This window comes from Naegleria gruberi (assembly GCF_000004985.1).
Source record: "Naegleria gruberi genomic scaffold NAEGRscaffold_15, whole genome shotgun sequence".
In the NCBI taxonomy this organism is placed as follows: domain Eukaryota; phylum Heterolobosea; class Eutetramitea; order Acrasida; family Naegleriidae; genus Naegleria; species Naegleria gruberi.
In genome coordinates, this window is record NW_003163312.1 from 444439 (window position 1) to 465051 (window position 20613).

The 20613-nt window shown below is 34.6% G+C and overlaps 9 protein-coding genes, 1 non-coding gene and 1 pseudogene across 11 annotated transcripts; 7 read left to right on the forward strand and 4 right to left on the reverse strand.

Annotated features, from left to right (window-relative positions):
* Positions 1-79: 79 nt before the first annotated feature.
* NAEGRDRAFT_79203 (uncharacterized protein) lies at positions 80-3819 on the forward strand (the record flags this gene model as incomplete). The annotated part of the gene is made up of 1 exon (XM_002678984.1): positions 80-3819. The coding sequence occupies one exon, from the start codon at positions 80-82 to the stop codon at positions 3704-3706; it is 3627 nt and encodes a 1208-aa protein (XP_002679030.1). The 3' UTR covers positions 3707-3819.
* NAEGRDRAFT_t222 lies at positions 3814-3926 on the reverse strand (annotated as a pseudogene). Its single transcript has one exon. The product of its transcript is annotated as a tRNA-OTHER (tRNA).
* A 110-nt stretch (positions 3927-4036) lies between these two features.
* Positions 4037-5459, reverse strand: NAEGRDRAFT_79204 (uncharacterized protein). Its single transcript, XM_002679108.1, has one exon. It carries the CDS (start codon positions 5439-5441, stop codon positions 4086-4088), a length of 1356 nt encoding a protein of 451 aa, XP_002679154.1. The 5' UTR covers positions 5442-5459; the 3' UTR covers positions 4037-4085.
* Positions 5460-7731: 2272 nt separating this feature from the next.
* Positions 7732-8985, forward strand: NAEGRDRAFT_32349 (uncharacterized protein; the record flags this gene model as incomplete). The annotated part of the gene is made up of 3 exons (XM_002678985.1): positions 7732-7786; positions 7908-8258; positions 8342-8985. The coding sequence occupies 3 exons, from the start codon at positions 7732-7734 to the stop codon at positions 8983-8985; spliced, it is 1050 nt and encodes a 349-aa protein (XP_002679031.1).
* Positions 8986-9084: 99 nt separating this feature from the next.
* Positions 9085-11090, reverse strand: NAEGRDRAFT_47937 (uncharacterized protein; the record flags this gene model as incomplete). Its single annotated transcript, XM_002679109.1, has 2 exons — positions 9085-10866; positions 11037-11090. The coding sequence occupies 2 exons, from the start codon at positions 11088-11090 to the stop codon at positions 9085-9087; spliced, it is 1836 nt and encodes a 611-aa protein (XP_002679155.1).
* Positions 11091-11605: 515 nt separating this feature from the next.
* Positions 11606-11678, forward strand: NAEGRDRAFT_t219. The gene has a single exon. It is a non-coding gene; the product is annotated as a tRNA-Phe (tRNA).
* Positions 11679-11844: 166 nt separating this feature from the next.
* On the forward strand, positions 11845-13242 carry NAEGRDRAFT_65823 (uncharacterized protein; the record flags this gene model as incomplete). Its single annotated transcript, XM_002678986.1, has 1 exon — positions 11845-13242. The coding sequence occupies one exon, from the start codon at positions 11845-11847 to the stop codon at positions 13240-13242; it is 1398 nt and encodes a 465-aa protein (XP_002679032.1).
* Positions 13243-13531: 289 nt separating this feature from the next.
* On the reverse strand, positions 13532-15310 carry NAEGRDRAFT_65824 (uncharacterized protein; the record flags this gene model as incomplete). The annotated part of the gene is made up of 4 exons (XM_002679110.1): positions 13532-13606; positions 13705-14578; positions 14619-14931; positions 14983-15310. The coding sequence occupies 4 exons, from the start codon at positions 15308-15310 to the stop codon at positions 13532-13534; spliced, it is 1590 nt and encodes a 529-aa protein (XP_002679156.1).
* Positions 15311-15764: 454 nt separating this feature from the next.
* Positions 15765-16559, forward strand: NAEGRDRAFT_79205 (uncharacterized protein). Its single transcript, XM_002678987.1, has 2 exons — positions 15765-15896; positions 16185-16559. Exons 1-2 carry the CDS (start codon positions 15834-15836, stop codon positions 16509-16511), a joined length of 390 nt encoding a protein of 129 aa, XP_002679033.1. The 5' UTR covers positions 15765-15833; the 3' UTR covers positions 16512-16559.
* A 299-nt stretch (positions 16560-16858) lies between these two features.
* NAEGRDRAFT_47939 (GCN5-related N-acetyltransferase) lies at positions 16859-17392 on the forward strand (the record flags this gene model as incomplete). Its single annotated transcript, XM_002678988.1, has 1 exon — positions 16859-17392. One exon carries the CDS (start codon positions 16859-16861, stop codon positions 17390-17392), a length of 534 nt encoding a protein of 177 aa, XP_002679034.1.
* A 554-nt stretch (positions 17393-17946) lies between these two features.
* On the forward strand, positions 17947-20518 carry NAEGRDRAFT_79206 (purine phosphorylase family protein). The gene has a single exon (XM_002678989.1). The coding sequence runs from the start codon at positions 17971-17973 to the stop codon at positions 20491-20493; it is 2523 nt and encodes an 840-aa protein (XP_002679035.1). The 5' UTR covers positions 17947-17970; the 3' UTR covers positions 20494-20518.
* The last annotated feature ends 95 nt before the right edge of the window (positions 20519-20613 follow it).

A 20613-nucleotide genomic window follows, 5' to 3' on the forward strand; every position in this document is an offset into this window, starting at 1 on the left:
ACACCTGACAACTTCACAAACAAAGGATTCTTAATTACTTTAACCGTATCCTAAGGGTAAATTTCTACTGTTTTAAAAAATGTCAGAAAATGAAGTGGACCTCGATTTCTTCAGGCGTAACTTTCAGCAGTATCAACAACCACAACAACAGCAACAAAAACACATTGAAAGCAACACATCAAACATAATCATTACGCTCGGAGTACAAAATAATTCTCATCACGGTGATGGCAATTCAAACAGTTCCAATGAAGATGATGAAATTATTTATGGAATTTCGAGTTGCCAGGCCTTCAAGTGGAATTTCATTATGGAGGTGATCTTTTGGTTCGTTTGTATTGCTTCTCTCGGATCACTGCTCTTATTGTGTAAATGGATTAATTGGTTAAAGTTGTATTTGACTTGTGTGAAGATTTCCACCACTTTTAAACAAGCTGATTTTTTATTGATAGAGTCGAATTGTAGTATTCATGGAATGGATGGATCATTTGGTAGATATACAGTGGTGCCTATTTGTCGTGATTTGGAACGAGAATTTAATGTGAAATTTATCAAATTTAGAACTGTTTCTTTTGTGTATTGTGAAGAGAGGGATGGTTTCATTCCGTGTCGATTTAATATTGGAAATAATTTTAATCAACTTCATGAAAAGATTGATCAATTTGTGGAGAATCAAAATCTCTCTAAATTTCACAAGTTACTGAATCAGATTTTTGGAAAGAATATTATTGAAACACCTGTGAAACCAATCTTCTCCTTGTTGGTTGATGAAGTTTTTCACCCATTCTACATTTTTCAAATTGTCAGTGTTGTGATTTGGTGCATGATTGATTATTGGATTTATGCTCTTGCTATTGCATTTATTAGCACATTGAGTTGTTTGATTAATCTTCATTCTACAAGACAATCAATGGTAAAACTGAGAGAAATGACTGGAAATCAAGTTATTCAATTGAATAGAGTCAAATTATCTCAGGATCAAGCCATCTCTCAACCCAATTCAATTCACAAGTATCACATTGATAAGAGGGAACGTGTCTCGTCGAGTGAGTTGATTCCTGGTGACTTTGTAGAGATTGAAAATGGAATGAATGTTCCTTGTGATATGATTCTAATGAGCGGGCAGGTCATTGTCAATGAATCCATCATGACTGGTGAAAGTACACCTGTTAAAAAGATGCACATTCCAAACAAGTCGAATCATTTTCATCAACATGGCGAGATTTCTAATATTTTCGAGGGACATACACTCTATGCAGGCACTAATGTCATCATGATTAAGCATCAAGTGATTGGTATGGTTATTAATACAGGATTTCAAACTATGAAAGGAAAATTAATTATTCCAATCATTTATTCCAAGCCAAGCAATTTCCAATTATATAGAGATTCATTCAAGTATATGATTATCATGTTTTTCTTTGGATGTGCAGGGGTTGCTGGAACTTTTATCAATTTGTACAATATTCACGTGCCAATTCCTAGAATATTTTTGGAATGTTTCGTCTTGATGACTATTGTGATTCCTCCAGCTCTTCCAATTGCAATTGCCACCACTTTGTCCTTTGCAATTTATAGATTGAGATTTTGGAATATATTTTGCATTGCGCCTCAAAGAATCAGCTTGTCAGGTATTGTGAAAAAGTTAGTTTTTGACAAGACCAATACCTTGACTTGTGACCACCTTGAACTACATCATGTGATACAGAGTAATCATTTGGATACCAACTCAGGTGAACTGTTAGAAAATCCAAACTCACCTGTTGGTGATATAATGCATTGGGCAATGTCAACTTGCCATGAATTGACACTACTTCAAAATGGTCAATTAGTTGGTGATCCACTCGATATCAAAATATTTGAAGCCACCCCTTTTAAATTCATTGAAGATCACCCAACAAGTGGACATTCACAAGTTCAATCTGAAAATGAGGAAACTAGTTTTGAAATTCTCAAAATTTTCCCTTTCAAATCTTCACTCCAAAGAATGTCAGTCATTGTGAAACATCAAAGTGGAAAGATTTTCTGTTTTACAAAAGGATCAGGTGAAATGATCAAACAGCTATGCGATAATTCACAAAGTGTTCCATTCGATTTCTATCAAACTCTGTATAGTAATTCACATAAGGGATATAGAGTAATTGGGGTTGCTTTTAGAGAATTATTTATTGATGATTTGGAAATGATTCAAACAATAGATAGAAATCAAGTGGAATGTGATTTAAAATTTATTGGCTTAATATGTTTGGAAAATAAGCTCAAAAAGGAAACTCCACAAGTCATCAAAAAGTTATTGAAATGCAATCTAGATGTTGTGATAGCCTCTGGAGATAATCCATTCACAGTGACCAGTGTTGCAAGACAAATTGGATTAATGACGAGTGAAAAAATTTACCTTGGCGAATTGGATTTGTCAAGAACGAATGAAAATTGGATGAATAGTTTAGTTTGGAGAAATGTAGATTCTGAAAAGGACATAATTACCACTGAACAATTAATTGAGGAATCACATTTATATGCCAATTTGGTAGAATTCGCCCTGACTGGACCAGTTTTCAATTATATTTTACAACATGCCTCTGATTGCACAATCTCTATCAATAACCAATTGGAATTATCTTTCATCAAGTTTATTCTAATGAATTGTAAAATCTATAGTCGATTCTCTCCCCAGGACAAGATGAAATTAGTGGAAATTTTACAAAACGATTTGAAATACTCGTGTCTCATGTGTGGAGATGGTCAAAATGATATCAAAGCTCTCAAACTAGCTCATGTTGGTGTTTCTCTGAGCAGTGATCAAGAGGCATCTCTTGCTGCACCGTTCACAAGTCTGAAACCTTCCATTGAGTGCGTTCTTTCAGTACTCAGAGAGGGAAGATGTGCTCTGTGGTCCTCATTCCAAGTATTCAAGTACATGTCTCTCTACTGTCTGATTCAATTCTATACTGTGGTGATTCTATTCCAGAAGAATACGAAAATGTCTGATTTTCAATATCTGTTTGTGGACTTGTTTATTGCATTGCCAACTCTCTTGCTCATGACTAGGACCAAGTCAACGAATCAGTTGAAGAGAAAAAAACCACCCACCACACTATTCTCTAAGCAAGTACTCTTGAGTTGGTTTTCTCAGATATTTCTCAGTTTTCTAACAATTTTACTGGTTTGGATTGAAATTCATTCAGGAAAGTTTAATTGGATTACTCTATTGGACCATCCGAGTGAGGATGTGACTCAGAATTATCTGAGCTATGAATCAACAATCATGTTTTTCATGTCCACATTGTGTACAATTAATTGTTGCATCAGTTTTAGTATCAGCAAACCTTATAAGAAATCGTTGTGGAGTTGTAATATTATGTACATTTGCTGTTTGGTTGCAATTTACTTGTACACATGTTATGTTATTCTAATTCCAGCCCAAGTGTGGAAATCCATATTTTTACTAGTGAACATGCCAATGTTTTACAAGATTCGAATACTAATTTATGGAATGATTCATTTAATCATTAGTTATGGAATTGAGTATATTCTTGTGGCTGATTCTTTCCTCAAGATTTTGAAAAAGTTAAATCTTGTTAACATTCTCAAAGTTGTGAAGAGTTTTGGATTGGAAAATAATGTAACCATTAATGGATGGATTAAATATCTCAATTCTAGGGAGAAACCATATAGACAGTATAGAAAATTATTCAAAAGGGAATGAATTAAGATAATTGCAAATAGATAACAGGAATTAATCTCCTTTATTTTCACTTATACAAACTTACAATTATTCAAAGGGAATAAAAAGATAATAATAAAAGGTTTGATTGAGGCAAGGAAGGAATTGAACCTTCGACCAGGTCCATTCTCAACGATCCCGCCAGAACATGACGTATCATTAAAAGATGAGAACCTTACTCTCCCTACTGAGTTACTCGCTCCAAGAATTTTCTCAAATTCAAGATTGTTTTTTTTGTATTGGATGAAATTCCCTAACATCATTATGGTTTCATTGAATATTCCTGTATTCATCTAGATTATTAAGAGTGATAATAAAAATTCGAAAGTGTTTACTAGTCTAATAGGGTTTGTTGAGTACTTTACTTGGGATAAACCCCATTCACAGCATAAATAGAATCCCCGTTAATGGAAATTAAATAATATTGGTTGTGAAAAGCTCCAATCAATTGAGTTCGTTCATTAAATTCCACATTCGAATTTTTCAAAGTAATCTCGCCCACAGAGTCTGTCTGTAAAATTATCAATCCATTTGAACATGGAATTCCAAAGTACCCATGTTGGAGTGTAGAAATGGAAAGAGAGCATCTTGTTCCTTGTACTACCTTTTGATTGGTGACGTGTATTTCAGAATGAGATCCCTCAGTGACAACTTGGAATATTTGAGCTACATAGATAAAGGATCCCTTTGTTGGATATTCTACAGAACACACAATTCCAAACTTATCTGAATTATTGAATGCAAAAGCATTGGAACAATTCCTCATACCCTGCTTTTGGAAAGTTAACTTGTAAGAGTCTGTAGAGGTGATGGTTGTAGTCTTCTTATCCATAATTGAGAATTCCAAGTTATCACCTGTTGTATTTTGGCTTAAAACGATCAAATAATTATCCAGTGATGTCATTCCTAATAATGGAAATGAAATGTGTTGCTTGGAAAAGTCTACTGATTGAACAATTTGACCATTGATACTGTTAAACTTTACCAAATAATCTCTACTTGTAACGTAACCATCCACAGATCTAAAATCCAATAAAAATTGGCTAAACATTTTGAACTGATTAGGTCTATTGATAATCCACTTTACAGATCCAGCATTTGAATCAATTGTGAGTACCACATCATCCAAAGCAATCAATAAGGTGTTATCTGAAACGGTCATCAGATCATTGATCACTTGAGATATTCTGAAGATACATAGAATTGATTGTCTACTAATCTTTAAAATACCATATTCCTTTGTTGCACGGCACTGTCTCACAATAAAATAATTTCCATAATTAGCATCTACTACTGCATTCAAAAAGCCAACAGTTGGTCTCGACCATGACTTGTAATCAATAAAACTCTCACTCTCAGAATAGGTTCCATTCTCGTTTCCTATATAAATCAAACGTTGTTGTGTTTCATCTTTCGACCCCAACACTACCATCTCACCTCTATTAGGATCCATCAATAAAGATTCAATCTCTATCGAATCAAATGTATTCTTGAACTTTCTAGTCCACTCGGCATGATTAGTAAAGTAGTGTGAATGACGAGAACGAGCACTGTTTCCGTATCGTTGATTCCAACTATCATCAAGTGCCGATTCAACACCACTCGTAAAATACTTGATCACAATCAGTAATGTTATTGTTATTATAAGTTTAATTGAACAACAGTGTTGCTTGTTCCTATGATCAGAACCAATAGCAGCTACCGAAGATACCATCATATTATGAAAATCTAGTTCGGATATTTTTTTTGATATTGTTTTTCAATAGTTCAAGATTTTTCCCGCCAATATTTTAAAATCTCCAAGTCTTTAATTATCAATGTGGAGAATTAAATAATAATTGCTTGATTACTTTTTGAATAGGGATTTGACTTGAGAAAGTAAATTATCCAAAAGTGAAGAGTTGGAAGTTGTAATTCCATTCAATTTGGTGTTATTGTTAGTTGTTGTGTTTGGGTCCTGAATTGAATAAATAATTTGTTTTCCTCTTGTTCTGTATCTCTCGTAAATTGATAATAATTTACTATCATTATTTCTCTGTTTTTAATAATATATTAATTCAGATATATTTAAATATTATTAATTCCGAATATTATTCTTTTACATACATGTAATAGAAAAGCAAGTAATCCTCCATAATAAATAATTAAAGCAGCCATTCCCAATTTTACATTCCTCAATTTTTCAAATGATTTTAAACTCGATATCACTTGATAGACAAGATGAAGAATTGGCACTGAAATGTTATCAATAAATGTTTGAGTGAGTGATGATTGTCCCGAAAATACAACAAGATTTGTTTCCTTTTGATTTAAATTTGTTGAAACTAGATTCCGATGATTTGTTATTTTCTCATCATGGTGCTGAAAATTGCCATCCGAATGAGCAATTTGTGATTTAATCATTTTTTAAATATTTTCCACCATCTAATAAGCACAGCATTTTGGTATTCAAACAATAAATTGACATCTTACTACTGGTAATAGATATGTATGAGGAAACATCATCTTACAAAGAATAACACTAAGCCAACTAACTCCTCTTGGGATGTGATTGAAGAAAAACTTAATCTTCCTATTTGGAAATGTGAAAAAGTACTTGATAACAAAACAAGTGTCGGTTGTGCTCTAACAAAATGAAATAAGCCACAACGCTGTTACTTGAAGCAACCTTCAATAAGAAACTTATCATTCGGGCATGAAAATCATCTCGTCAAGTATTGAGATAGGAAACCAAACTCATTAAAAAAAAAAACAATCATTCGAATGTATTCCAAACATTTTCTTTCATTCTGTTGTTTCTTTCTGTTGCTGCTATCTTTCTATCAACAACACCAGTTGTACTCAGTAACCAATGCTCAATTATCCTCCGTTCAATTCAATCAAGCTGTAGATGCAGCTTTAAGCAAGTTAGTTGCCGACAGTTCCTTTCAAAATTACATCTATGATGGTATGTTGTTTGTTATCTTGAATATCATCCATACATATGAACCATGCTGAATGAATTTCTCTAACCATTTTCACAAGCCATTGCTTTCCCTGTTCCAACATGTGCAACACCAACCTCCTTTCCAACAATTAATCCCATTCCAAGTAATGTTTCAACTATCAAGATGTGTTATGATGGAGCTGGTTATATTTCTGAACCGTGGCTTTCCATTTACAAATCAGTGGTATGTTTATTTCTTGTTTCATCTCTCATAAAAATTGGAATTGTTGTGTTTAGGGAAATGGAATTGTGAAATATTTAAATAGTCAATATACAATTCAATTGACAGCATCCTTTGTGATGGTCAATACTGAGAATGGTTATTTCTCCTCAATGAAAAAGGCAGTGGATACTGCTGCTTGCGATGTTGCAGTTGCTGACACTACCATTACAACTGAAAGGTCAACCCAAGTCAACTTTGCCAAATGTGCATATGGTTCAACTGCTAATGGCTTTTTGAGAAATGAATTGGATAATTCCACAATTATGATTTCCACCTTTTCAGATTTGAATAATCCAAATGTTACAGTTGCATTCTATGAAGGAACAATATACGAAACTATTGCTAATCAATCACTACCTCTGGCTAAAAAAATTCCTTCAACCTATGATGAACAATTTGATTTACTAACCAAAAACAAGGTTCATGCTATAATAGGAGATGGAATTGATTTTTTCCAATTCAAATCTAATAATTTGAAAAGCTGCTCTTCATGTTTTGTCAAGATTTTTGGAGAGAGTGCACCATTTGGAGTGTTTACTCAAATTACCACTCGTACAAGTGCAAGTGTCAGCTGCCATTTCGAATACTTTTCATTTACTGGACTAGTTTTGATAATTTTATCAACAATGTTAATGAATTTGTAAAGTCTTGGAAAACTATTAGCAATTAACAACCCTCGTAGAATCGGATAAGTTTAATTTACCCTATCAATCACCTCGTACGCACTTTCTCATTCAAAATAAATAAAACAAATTTTCAATTTCAGAAAATAATAAAATTAAAAAAAAAACACAAGAAATGAAATACGTTAAATTTGGTAATACTGGCTTGAAAGTTTCTCAAATTTGCTTTGGTAAGTTGATTACTCATATTAATTATAATAATAATTATTAATTATGATCAATTTGATGATGGCTTAATTTTCTCTCTCGGAATTTTCAAATGGTGATCGGAATTTGATGATCAACAACAAGGTTGTATGAGTTTTGGATCACCAAAGTGGCAACCATGGGTATTGGATGAAGCTCAATCATTGCCAATCTTGAAGAAGGCCTGGGATTTGGGTATTAATTTCTTTGATACTGCTGATATGTACTCAAATGGTGAAAGTGAGAGAATTTTGGGTAAATTCATCAAGGAGAATAATATCAAGAGAGAGGAAATTGTTATTGCTACCAAGGTTTTCTTCCCTATCGATAAATCTGGTGAGCAAAAGACTCTGTTTAGAAATGGTGTGCAAAATCTCGTTCCAAATACTTATGGTTTGTCGAGAAAGCATATCATGCATGCTGTTGAAGATTCTTTGCAAAGATTGGGAACTGATTGTATGTATTTATTAATCATGATAATGTCGAATCATAATTCTAATATAATTTGCTTTGGAATAATTTGGAATAATTTCAAAAAGATATTGATTTGTATATTATTCACCGTTGGGACAATAATACCCCAATTGAGGAAACAATGGAAGCTCTTCATGATTTGGTCAAGTCTGGAAAGGTCAGACATATTGGTGCTTCATCTATGTGGGCATGGCAATTCGCAAAGGCACAACACGTTGCAGAAATGAAGGGCTGGACAAAGTTTGTCTCCATGCAAAATCTCTACAATTTACTCTATAGAGAGGAAGAAAGAGATATGATTCCATTGTGTAAGGATCAATTGACAACATGCACACCTTGGTCACCAATCTCACGTGGAATTCTTGCCAGAGCTCACGAATTTGCCGACTCAACCCAAATTGAAGGATCTTCCACTAGAGCTACCACTGATCCATTTGCAAAGCAATTCGAAAAGGAATTAACAGAGGGTGATAAGGAAACTTTGAGAAGAGTCTCTGAGATTGCCAAAAAGAAGGACGTCACCCCTGCTCAAATCGCCATTGCTTGGTTGTTGACCAAGCCTTATGTTTCTGCTCCAGTGGTGGGTGTTACCAAGATTGAAAATGTAGAGTTGAATGTTGCTGCAACAGAAATTGTCTTTACTGAGGAAGAAATTAAGCATTTGGAAGGTGCTTACGTTACTAAGGCTGTTCAAGGTGCATTGCAATAAACTCCTTAAATTGTACACATTTTTAGCTTAGTATTTCCTTATTGCATTTTACTAAGGGGTATTTATAATGAAAATGCCCCGTGCTGAAAGTAAGTTGATTTATTTCTTCACCATTGCTTCAAGGAGCGCCTGCATAAGACTGTGCCTGTCCCCTTCCGAGAGAGTTGTCACAAAGCTCGCCCACCTATTTTCACTTTGTGGTGATGGACTTCCAATAGAGTCGTTATTTTCTTGAATTGTTGCTTGACTGGAATTATCAGCAAATGAACCTCCACAACTACTAGTTGGTGTTGCAAGTCCTGCTGGAGATAAGAGGTCAGTTCCATTTTGACTTACACTAGATGGATGAACTGATATTGAATGAGTCCTTGCTGTTTTCTTCCTTGATCCTGCACCTGTAGGTGTTCCAGAGAATACAAAGTAATTATTCTTAAACTTGTTATTTTCACACAGTACAGTCTCGTTCTTCAATAAGGGTCTACTAAATTTTTCATTCTTCTTTTCTGATGCATCACCATTTTGAGGTGTTGATGTTCCATTTGAATTGGTATTATTACTATTAGAATTTGGAGAGATGGATAGAATAGCTGATGGAGATGTATCAGCATATTGGACATGTTGCTGAGGGACTAATATTGAAATTTCTTGAACATTCTTTTTGGATTTCTTTGTTGGTTTCTTATTTGTTGAGGGTGCTTTGGTAACTTTTTTAGTTCGTTTCTTTTTTCCTCCCTTTTGTGGTTTATCCTCATCTATCATTTCACTTGTGAATGTTTCATTCATCACATTCATGAATGCAGATTTTGAAGTTTCTCCAAGCATTTCCTCTACTGAACCTTGTTGAAGTGTTGAGGTTTCCATCATTGAGTTTGAAGTAAACGAGTGTGAATGAACTTGTTCATCGTTAGATGCGCACAAATCTACTGGTTTTAGTAAATCTTGCATTTGGTGAGAGGAGGTATTTAAGGCATGTTGAGGTGAATGTGAAATTAGTGCTGAGAAATCATTCGGATTAATGATAATGGACGCTTGATGATGATGAGGAGATGATGAGAATACATCCGACGATGATGATGTTGGGTGGTTGTTCATGGATCCAAATACAACTTGTTGTTGTGGGTTTACACTTCCATTAAGCATGATGGGTTGATTTTTCGAGACCATTCTTTGGTTATTAAGACTAGATTGTAGCAATTGAAGAATTGAAGTTTCAGATAAGTTACTATCTATCATGCCAATATTTACATTGGAGGATGGTTGCTGTGGAATTTGATTTTGTTGAGAGAACATTTGTAACAGTTGAAGGTTAGTTTGATTGAAATTGTTAGGGGAGGTGTCGGAAGGAGAGGGAATACCATTCATCTTCCATGTAGAGTTTACAGAGTTTGTATCCATATTGATGGTAACTTGTTGGGTGTGTTGAAGATGAGACTGGTTATTGTTGGAACAGTTCATGTTAGGTGGGAGAGGAGCAACAATATTCGATTGATGATTAAGCATTTCAACTTGCTGTAGTAATTTTTCAATGGAAATGTTATTCGTGTCGAGACACATGTTAGAATTCAAGGATTGTTGTGATTGTGAATGATTGAGAGTATTTTGATTATTATTTGAATTTTGTTGGAGGAGAGAATTAAGCGAATCTTGAGTATTAGGAGTCATGAATAAACCATGTGGAGAAATGATACCGTTACCTAAAAGCTCTGACAGCGTCGATGAATTGTTGGTAGCAGTGCCAGCTTGCTGGTGTTGTTGGGAGTGTGTTGGTGAGGATAATTGTTGAAAGAGTCCTTCACCAATATTGTTATTATTATTATTGTTATTAGTTTGTTGCAATTGTCTCATTCGTATATATGGTGTTATAATGGTATTGAGAAATGACTGGTGGTAGGATGGTTGTTATTAAGTGATGAATTGCTTATATTCTAGGTTTTTAATATTCTTATTCTTTATAATGACTCTTATTGTTGTTGGTACGTTCAACTCTTATAAGGGTGCATTCACAAAGGAAGGCTTTCCTCAAATGAATCGTTGTTTAATATTGTTGTTACCTTTTCTTTTGGGCAAAAATGCTCTTGTTGTTGATCACTGCATCTCCTGTGCATGCTGCGTGAAAGAGGATGATGCTGCTTAAATAATTTTTACAGGACATCTTAAAAAGTATTCAATTTTTCGTTTACGCGTAAAATCACCGAATAGGTGTTGCTTAAATGGCTTTTGGTTTTTTCTATTGGTGTATTAAGAAATTTTGGTATCGTTCATGGGATGAATAACCGACAACGACTGGTCTATTAAGGAGTGAAGCACCAATTTTAATCGAAGAATCTTTATGCTGCTCTTGTTTAGAAATAATGAGTTTGGTTTTCCTAGCCTTCACCAAGCATCCCAGTTCAAACAGCCAGTTTTCTTTGTTAGATTCACAACAGAGAGAGCGTGATCTCAATTTGACTCTTCCTCACTGTTCTTTCCACCAACATTACAGTACCTGTATTGTCAAGATCTTGCATTTTTCAACTGAAACCCATATTAATCTTGAGAGTTTTTGACAATTCTAATAATCGATAGCTGCTTTTGTCCTTAGTATCATAAATAACACCTCCCTATTCAACCTTAATAACAAGCCGACATAGCTCAGTTGGGAGAGCGTAAGACTGAAGATCTTAAGGTCCCTGGTTCGATCCCTGGTGTCGGCAAATTTTGATTTTGTATCTCCATCTTCAAATTTGCATAATAACGTCATTTTCAAAAGCCATTCAAAAAACAAAAGTCTGCATTTCATTCCACTTTGCTCCTGGACCCATTTTCTTTACTGTTCGACAATAATATTCAATAATACTGTTCCTTTTTGTCATTTAAATGATGACCACAGATTTTCTGTGTCCTGAGAATGCTTCCTCCCTCAAACCTCGTCCTCCAACCTCACCGTGTACTTCTTCTTCATCATCGGGAAGAAGACAAGCAAGTGTTCGAAATTTACAATTTTCTTCTGTACCCTCTTCTCCCTCATCATCCAAAAGAGCTTCTCCAACCACATCATTAAACAGTTCAAAACCCTTATCATCTTCATCGAATAGTAAAAGTCCATCACTAACCATAGGAACTGCCACATTATCACCAAGAATAACAACATCATTATCTGCACAACAAGCACCTCCATCACCCTCATCAGCAGCAGCAAGAAAGATACGTCTCAATATTGATTTGAATCAAATTCAAAAACAAAATGAAACTACCATCGCAATTGGATTAAAAAGATCATCTTCTAAGAGTCATTCATTGAACAGCTCCCCAATTAATCATCTCCTCTCACCCAATTCCATCCTTTCAAACAACTTATACTCGAGTAATAGCAATCAATGCACTCCAGCTACAATGATAACCGTTACTTCATCCTATCGGAGCACAGTAGAGAAGGATGATTTGATGAAAATTGTACCCTACTCTCCACACATTCCCTCTCCCATAATGAGTAAGGGATTGTTTGAGAGTGATGGATGTGAATTCTCTCCACGTGATGCTCACTGGCTGCCCAAACAAAAGAAAACCATCACTAAGGAGAAGAGTTATCAATCGTTGCCACCCCAGGTTGAGGAGAATGAATTTAATCTGATGAGTCCACGACACATTGTGGAAACTTATTCAACTACAAAGAAAAAGTTTACAGAGATTAAGAATAACCCAATATTCGATACTGCACTATTGGAAAATAAGGCTAAAGTTGCTGAATTTAAAAGTGAAAAATTCAAAATTTTGAGAGAATTTTGTGATATGAATTCTACATTGGATGTTTGTTATAAGGAATTGGGTTCATTTACAAGTTTGGAAAATCCACAAGATCCACTCAAAGTTGTGGTTGACAAAGCAGCTTTTGAACAATCACCAATTCATGAACATGAGGATGCTCTTCATAAACGAAGACAACTCAAAAGAATGATGAAGAATGCCAAAAATCAAAATATTGCCAATGACTATGCAAGTGACATGGATTTGAAATCTCTCTTACTCATTTGTGAGTTGAGAGAGAAGGAAAAGAAGGAATTTCCGACACCAAGGAAATCACTTCTTAAAAGTCCAAGAACTCCCAGAACTCCAGGAAGAAATGCCAAGTTGCCACCTCTCAAATTTTCAGAACAATACAGATTAAGCAAAATAAGACAATCTATGGAAGTAAGTGGCACTGATTCCTCTTCTCCAATAAGTAATGGCTCTGTACAACAATCAACTGTGATGCTATCACCTTCATCTCCTAATAATTAATTTATTAGAAAGGTTAACATGCGGTTTTTATTGACCAATGGATTGCCAAATACCTTCTAATTTATCTTGGTATTCTTCATAATCATTTGCATTTCCTAATTGTTGTAATAATTCGGTAATATCATTATTGCATAGGAATGAGTCATTGCTGTTTGTTTGCTCTATTGCATTAAATTCTTGATATGGCTGCATGGTTGTTTGATTTGAGGTTGGTATCGAATAACTGCTATTGGTAGAAGAAGCTTCTCTATCACCATTCATGATGGAAGAATTCAAATTTACCAGAAAATCATTCAAATCTCTCCTTTTTCTCATCAATTGAGTCATTTCGCTCAAAGTATTTTTCAACACTACGAATTTGGAACTAATAATCACAAGTGAATTGAAATTTTCAATAATCATACTAGAATCATTCACTCTCAGATTGACCTTAATAAGAATTGGAAAGAAAATTATAATGACAGGAGCAGATTTCCAAAAAGTTGCCCTCGATGCCAATCCACTGGCCATTGTAGCGCAATGTAAACCCATCTTTTCCAAGCCACACCTCACCAAAATGTCAGCCCTCAAAGAATAGAGACAGAATCGGTGGACATTCTTTTGAATATCATGTTTCTGGAACTTGTCAGATTCAATATACTTTTCCAGAGTTTCCAATTTTCTCAATATCCCAATCAACTCTGTCTGATTATTTGATAAGTATGCAACTCTAGAATACAGCAAGTAATAAACCAAAGTGGCGGTGAAGGAAATTTCTTCACTTCCCTTAATGAGTGACATTTCACTAATTTTCCTTTCTAATTGTTCAATCTTTCGAGTACATTTGGATGATGTGAGATAATTACTTGTCTCCTCCACTATTTTCTGCATATTTTCATCTATTTTCTCAATTTCTTCCAACTTGTTTACTCCCAATTCTGCCAAAAATTTTGAAATGGAATTTGCAAATGAAAGTGCTGAAAGAGCTTGATAAAATTTGTCATCCTCAACCTGATATGAACATATGCTCGATGACATTTCCAATGCAATCCTGTTATACATATGACTCTTTACTCTTTCACCTTCTGAACAAGCATACACTCCCATCAAACTCAAAGCACACGAAGCTTCTCTAGAAGGATGATCGAATAGATAACTTGCCTGAGATCTAGCTCTATTGAAAAAGTCGACACAATTCTTTCGATCCTCCAATCGTTGAGCTCCCATTGCACAGACGATGTTGAGCAATAAATGGAAGCCATAAGGATCTGGTGAGTGATTAATTGGGCTCATGAGAGATGAATTGAGGCATTGATCTAACATTGGACCATCTACTAGTGAGTGGCATGTTACACAACTTGTAATGTTGAGTATGAAATGTCATTATGAATACTTACTCTAAAAATTGATTCATGAGAGTTCTTGTTTGAGTGGTGACATTAAATTGAAGTCCACTTAATGGACTTGAGTATAAAGAAGTAATGGGGAATGCTTGAGAATGATTCTCATTAAATTGATCGATAGAATTATTTGATTGTTTTTCATCTACTGCAATTTCATGATTAGTGACATTATCTGAATTTTCTAAATCATCAGATGATGACGATTTTCTCTTCTTTGGGCCTCTTTTCTGAGGTGGTAGGTAAGCACAACTAATTCCCTTTGATTTACATCTTGTGCATGAATTTGGAGCTTCACCATCGCATTTTTCTATTTTAGGAAAATGCAATAAGAGAAATTGAATATTTGTAAAGTACTTACTGTGCAGCTTGTTACAATAGACGCATGCAGATTTGTGCTTTCGTTTCTTTTCGGAAGAATTTGAACTGTGTCTAACTGTTGACAAGGTTTCGGATTCTTGTGGATGGAAAGAGGTTTCGTTTGGTAGTGTTTGGGATTCGTTAACAATTGAAAGGATATTTGATGATGTGGTTGGTGTGAAATACATGTTGGTTAACTGTTCAAAGAATGGCAAAAGTACTAATTGGAAATTATTCGAAACATTATTGTTGTGCATGACTGGTTGATTAGTTGAAGATGCTAACTGTCGATTGTTCTGTTGCCACGATGCTTGTTCATTGGATGACATTTTTTTCTTTATTAGTTTCTGATTTCGATAATACAACTTTCGTTTGGTTTCTTATGACCACAAGACAAACAGCTATTCTCCATTTGTAGAATCTTAATTGCCTTACGGAAAACCTTGCTTCAATTTGGCATGAAATTGAAAACTGTATCTCAATACAAAACTCCTTTCCAGATTTTAGATTCCAGTTCTGAAATTTAATAGAATCTCAAAGAGAAAATCCTTTCCCAAACGATGACAATCTTCACTGTCTTATTGTCTTCATTCCTTCATTCTTAGTACTTTATTCAAATATCGAATATCGTACCATCACTTGCAAAAAAACCAATCACGAAAATACATGAATGAACTTGCTCAAATTGTACTTGAGGTTACATCCCTCACCCATCGCCCTCGTCTATTTTGATTTTATATTCGATGATTAACAGCTCTTTTGTGAACAAGCAACAACTCGGTAAAAATATTCAATATTAAGAAAAAACAACAACTAGTTACCCACCCTACCTTCTTTTTGTATTATATAGAGATGAATCCATATCAACAACCATACGGTTATCCACCACAAGGAGGTATGCCACCACAAGGATATGTAAGTTTTATATTACTATATGAATTTGATAGAGTTTTTGTGATTTTTGTGATGTTTTTGTGATCCATGGTGATCTTTTGTAAAATTGAAAAAACGTTTAAATTTATTATTTGCTGATGATCATCATATATTTATTGTACAATACAACATACATATTTATAATTATATTTGAAATAACGACAATTTTCATATGAAAATATTTAAATTTGTGGACAACAAATATTTTCGGATTTTGATGACACTTGATAATCACACAAATATTTAAATATCATATTGATGATGATTTAGCCAATGCAACCAGGTATGCCAATGCAACCTGGCTATCCAATGCAACCAGGAATGCCAATGCAACCAGGTTATCCTATGCAACCAGGTATGCCTATGCAACCAATGCCAATGCAACCTGGAATGCCAATGCAACCAATGGGCCAACCTGGATATTATGCTCCACCAACTGGTTATGTTCAACCACCAGTGAGTTATAATACCACAACTAACTATGCTTATCCACCTACTCATGGTCACGGATATTATCATCATGGAAAGAAGATGAAGTTCGGTAAGAGAATGAAGTTTGGTAAGAAATTTGGTAAATTCGGAAAGAAGTGGTTCTAAATTAATTCTAGATGATCTTATTTCTATAAATTATTGATTTATTGTCAATATTGAAATAGCTCACTACTTTTTTCTAACTGAACAACAGATGGATTGGTGAATTGCTTACGATATTGGTAATTGAGAGAACCTGTTGTGAAGGTGGTTGTGCTTGAGGACCACAACATTTTGTGAGTCACCAACAAGCTTTTACATTCGATTACATTCTTGTTGGATTACTGACTTAATCTTCTTAATTACGTGTATCTAGGAGTTTCTTTCTTCAATTTCAATTTTTCACATCAACTCCGATCTTTTTTGAACAACTCAATTCACCTCGTTACAACTCCATAAAACAATAGAAAAAAATGGAGGCAATGCAAATTGTTGGATTGGTAGACTCTCTCGAATTATTGGAAGCCATCAAATCAGTTCGGAATCAAGTCTTTGTTCAGGAACAAGAAATTGACTCTACTCTAGAATTTGATGCCAATGATATTCAATTTAAAGAAGGATTGGAAAATTCATCAACAACCTCTCTTTTAAACAAACTCCGCTATTATTATATTAAATTCAATGGTGATGATGGAGAGGTGTGTGGTACATGCCGAGCAAGAAAAACCACTGATTCAACTTGGAAAATTGAAAGAGTGGCCACTTTGAAAAATCATAGAGGAAAGGGATTGGGACAGAGTTTGATTTCGTTTGTTATTGATGATTTGTCCAAGTTGGATGATTCCAGTAATAGTGAGGAAACAACTTTTTACATTCATGCTCAATTGTCTGCTTATCCATTCTGGAGTCGAGGCAATTTCAATAATGGAAAATTTATTAAAGTTGGAGAAGATTTTGAGGAAGCTAGTATTCCACATTGTAAAATGATCTACCATCCAAATAAGTAAGAGAATAAAATTGATGATCTTTTAATCTCTCATCACCCTAAAGAATCCACAGATCATCCTATTCCACAAATCTTGCTGATAATGATGAAATACTGCACCGGAGTTAAAAGTCCTTACGATTTTTTTGCATTCATCACCAGTAACTCATTTCTCACCCTCAACTATCTTACTAGATCGTCATCATCGAAATATCGATCCTCCTGCAATATTCATCGACTCCACTTTCACAACCAAAAAAAACATTTGAAAAAAATATCAAGAGGTGAGTTTTTGATTTTTTTGCATTTTTTTTAAATCTTGCATTTTGTGTTCGTGATGATTTTTATTATTTTATAATGATGGTGATGAATTATAATTTTGTTGTTGTTTGGGGATGATGGATGAACTGTGCATGATTGTGGGATGAAATGCAAATTTTTCCATGTAAAAAACTCTTGAAAATTAATGATTTGATATTGATGATGATGAATTTATATTTTATCCTATGATATTGAATGTTGAACATTAACAATCTAATAACAATCTAATCTATCATTTTGATATTATCCATGTAAAGAAAGTGAAAAATATCAAAAAAAATGGTTTATGTTAACGAGGAAATTGAACAAGCTAAAGAAAAGGTTTTGAATGAATTGGGTTATGCTCCAATGGCCATTGTTCTTGGAAGTGGTCTTGGTGATTTTCCAAAAGTACTTTTAAATGCTAAAAAGTTATCCTACTCTCAAATTCCACACATGCCACAAACATCAGTTCAAGGTCACTCTGGAGAATTGATTCTTGGTGAATTGCCAACCAATGATAATCAAAAGAGACTTATTTACTGTTTTGCTGGAAGAATTCACTCATATGAAGGAGGTCCTTGGGATGAAGTTACCTTCCAAGTTAAATTGATGGCTTCAATTGGTTGTAAACTTTTTATCATGACAAATGCAAGTGGTGGTCTTTTTGATGAAATGAGTGGAGGTTGTTTGTGTTTATTGACAGGTCATTTCCGTTTATTAGCAAGAATGGATCCAAACAGTCTTGCACCTGGGGCTAGAGTTTCAAATGGTCAATTATTAGAAACTAGTTTTGAAAAGAATGAACAAATTTCACAAATTGAAGACAAGTACTCACACTTTGCTCCAGATTATTGGACTTCCAAGTATGTTAATTTGTGTAGAAGTGTTGCCAAGGAGCAAGGTATTAAATTATTCGAAGGTTCTTATGCTTGGGCTAGTGGTCCTTCATTTGAAACTCCACTCGAAGTTTTGATGGCTAAACAATTGGGAGGTGCTTGTGTTGGTATGTCAACTGTTCCTGAAATGCTCACATGTAATTATTATGGAATGGAATGTATGGGTATTAGTATGGTTTGTAATTTGGGAGCTGGTTTGCAAACTGAACCACTCACTCACAAGGAAGTTTTAGAAAATTCCAAGATTGGTACTGAACATATGCAATTGTTGGTTAAGGAAACTCTTTCCAAGATTGATTTTGATGAAGCCACTCCACAAACTACCACCACCACTGAATATCTTCCACTCAGAAAGAATGAATCCACTCACAAACTCACAGCTGAATCTATTGCAAAGGCTGCTGAAATTATTAGAGTAACTTTGGGAGAAATTGACTCGGTTCAAATGAATGTCTATTGTACTCTTCCAGATGCTCCAAATGTTAGTGAACTCGAAAATAAGGTCGACTTGATGACTCTTCCACAATTCCCATACAGTACTGCCTCTGGTAATTTTGGTTACTTTACCAAGAATTCCAAGAATCAACTCACCTTGATTACCAATACTCACTCCAGTTTGGACAATACATTGACCACTGAAGAATCTACTTACATTGCTTTGGTTCTCAACTTACTCAACATTCCAAACGTTGCCTACTTTGTCAAGTGTTCTGATTCAAAGGTTGTTCCAGGTGTCACCCAACAAGAAATTACCAACGTTACCAACTTTGGTTACTATGAACCATTAGAATACGTTGAAACAGTTTACAGAACTTCTGAACGTTTCGTTGATACTACCAGCAAAGATACCAAGAAGAATTCCTACATGGCCTTTATGGGTCCTGATTTACCTTGTGCTATGGAATGTCACACTGCTGAAGAATTGGGTCATGCTGTTTATGGTGTTACCTCTCTTGCTTTGCATAATTCTTTGAAGTATTTGGGTTTCAATGTCAAGACTTTTGTTGAATTTGTTGGTGCTCCAGAAAAGAATGCTGTTCAAATTGAAAATGTTGCTACTAGAACTGTCAAGCAAGTTGATATTGAACAAAACCACAAGCTTCACTATCAAATGCTCAAGATTAGTGAAATTGAAGAAGCCACTCAGTTTGTAAAGGAACAATTGGAACTCACTGATAAGAATATTGAATCTGTTATTCTCGATTTGAACTTGAATTTGCCATTCACTCAACATGAAAATATCAAGATTATCAAGTCTGTTCCATTCAAGAATATTCCACATCTCCAAACTGAATTTGGTCAAACTCTCTCATTGGCCACTATTGGTGATAAGCACATTTTGGTTGTTCACCATATTGATCAATCTGATGAAAGCACTTATTTGCGTAGTAATTCATTGATTGAATTGTCATTCATTATCAGAGTTTGTCAACATTTGCACACTGTTAATAATATTTATCTCAATAGTGCTGTTGTCAGTGCTCTCAATTCAAACTTTGAACCAATTTATACTCCAAACACATTAGTTCAATACCGTGATCACATTAACTTTACCGGATACAATCCATTGATTGGTAAGAATGAAAACAGATGGGGTGATAGATTCTTTGATGTTTCAGGATTGTACAGACCACTCAAGACCTCAACTAAGGTTGAAACTACCAATGTCATGTATGCCAATCACATTCTCCAACTTGATAATAAGGAATTACGTTCTACTGTCTCTAAATTCAACGTTAACGTCTTGAGTTCTGTTGGTGGATATGAAGCTCTCGTTGCTCACCACGATGTCAAGCCAAAGGAAGAAAGAGTCAGATGTGTTTCATTGGGATTGGTTATTAATGAAAATTCTGAAAAGTTAATTTGTCCAGAAAAGAAGAAGGAATTAATCACCACTCTCTGTAATGATATTTTAGGATTGTAAATAGATATTATAAAGTATATTTATTAAGTTGGTTGGTCTCACTAATTTTTCTCACACTAAATCACTAGATGGTTGATGAAGAATAATTCATTCTCGAAGAAGATAGGTACAAAATGAATA